The sequence below is a fragment of the Sphaeroforma arctica genome (genome assembly GCF_001186125.1).
Source record: "Sphaeroforma arctica JP610 unplaced genomic scaffold supercont1.5117, whole genome shotgun sequence".
NCBI lineage: Eukaryota > Ichthyosporea > Ichthyophonida > Sphaeroforma > Sphaeroforma arctica.
Genome location: NW_014035441.1, coordinates 1 through 2,105, shown reverse-complemented (window position 1 = coordinate 2,105; position 2,105 = coordinate 1). Strand labels below are relative to the sequence as shown.

Here is a 2,105-nt window from a genome sequence, read left to right as displayed (position 1 = left end):
ATATATGAAGTACGAACCATGCACACATGATGGACTAACAACGCACATACATTAGAACTACCTGCACACATCACCAATACATACCATGACTGCCCGGCGCAGCAAAGTCGTGCAGCGCATCTCCGCCCCAAATCCAGCCATTGTTAGCCAGCACATACGCACCCTTGACACTGTCCATGATATTATCATACTTAAGAGGGTACTCGGGCGTGCCGCCAAACGACGAGTTGTAGTCACCGCACGCCTTAGACTCGCCCAGACGCGTGAAGTATGTGTATGCCAGAGGATAGCGGAGGCTGATATTGCCTACTTTGGGTCCGTGTTCATCTGAAGGTGAGAGTAGAGAATAGAGGAGATTTTTAAGTACTATGCTACGGAGATACGGGCTCGTCAGCCATGTGGGAGGTTAGACATACGGCGTGTGCTATTGACTGTCCGAATCTATTTTAAACACAACCACAACCTCATACCGATCCGCATGTACTTGGCTGTGTTTCTCGTGGCCATCAATGCGCTCGAAATGTCACGGGTGTAGCTCTCGTACCGTCCCATATTGATTTCGTTGAGCATCTGGTGCAGATCTTCACACGCTCTTCGGGTGATGTATTCCTTAGAATCTGCGCGTGTGATATGATATACAGCGTTTAGTCTATGACTAATTATCGGAGCATCACTTTCGACAACACACTGAAAGTTTTTGGTCAGGTATACTTTTATACGCACACTGATGGGAAACTATATCGACAACACACGCCGCACAACTTACCTCCAAAGTTTTCACACATGAGATGTTCCACACACACATCCAGGTCGATGGGTGTGTGTCTGGTGTTAAACTGGCGTATCTGTTCCGAGAGCCTGTGGCGTAGGTGGTCCAGTCTGTTGAGAGCATTCATGTTTGCCATGTATTCTGGGCGCGTGTGGAGCGGCAAGTCTTTGACCTGTTGAATGGTTTATAAGCCATGAGCATGGCTGCATACACATGTCATCCCCATACTTGTTCCGTCATATTATTTACATATATTGCGCGCATGAACGCTGCGTATACGATATGGATCTGGCACACCAACCCCGTCAATATATACACGAATATGTCTATACATACGACGACTACATACACTCGTGAAAACTGATTTGACAAACACTCGTACACGCAAGCACTCGCCCAACATACATATATTGATCTGATCAATACAAGAATATTAAACAAAGCAAGTATACATACCTTGGCCCGGAAAAGGTCCATTTCCTTGTCTACATCGCACACATAATATTCCCACAGGCGCATTTTGGGGATTACATCGATTTCTAGCGAACGCATAATCCTACGAAGGTTCCACAGGGAAATAGAGACGATTAAAGTGGGCGTGAGTGCATGGTGGAAGACGTGATATTCGCTCGTTCCCGACGGCTACAGATATCAACGACATACACAAACCATCGAAACAGAACAGATACACACATATGATATACAAAGAGCACCTAAGGTGTATTTCTGTTCGCATGCCAGCGTATACTGCGATTAATAGAAACTAACTAACAAGTATTCACACAAGCGCATCCGATTGTACATATGCACACATGCATACTACACATACGCATACATCAAATGATTAAACATACTTTGACAGGTCGTCCTCGTTGTTGATCAATGGCAACAGAATTTCACCCGTCTCACTGTATACCGCGCTGCCGTTGAAAATATTTGCTGAAAATCGCATCAAAGCCTCATCCAATTCATAGGCGCACACCAGATGTACGCATACATCTAGCGAGTATCCGGCTTCAGGATGGTCGGGAAGCCATGTCGAATTGTCCTGCAATATATACGATACAATACATCGACCAAAATTCGATGGTCATTCGTGACGCATATTGAAGTAGTTGGCGAACAAGCAAAACAAATATATAATAAACGCGCTCTGTCACAGATCAGACTCTTAAACAAAACAAAAATCCTATGAACCTATGACACCGGCCACGCACGGCATTGCAGACAATTCAGGAACAACACAATATACAAAACAGAGCGAATACGCCTGGCATTAATTTATATATATATATATATATATATAGTAGTGTGTGTGTGTGTGTTGTTGTATGTA

At 44.4% G+C, this 2,105-nt stretch overlaps 1 protein-coding gene across 1 annotated transcript; it reads right to left on the bottom strand.

Moving 5' to 3' along the window:
- Positions 1 to 84: 84 nt before the first annotated feature.
- SARC_14799 (hypothetical protein) lies at positions 85 to 327 on the bottom strand (the record flags this gene model as incomplete). The annotated part of the gene is made up of 1 exon (XM_014291072.1): positions 85 to 327. A coding segment is annotated over one exon (243 nt), but the record flags the coding sequence as incomplete, so codon positions are not given.
- Between the last annotated feature and the right edge of the window lie 1,778 nt (positions 328 to 2,105).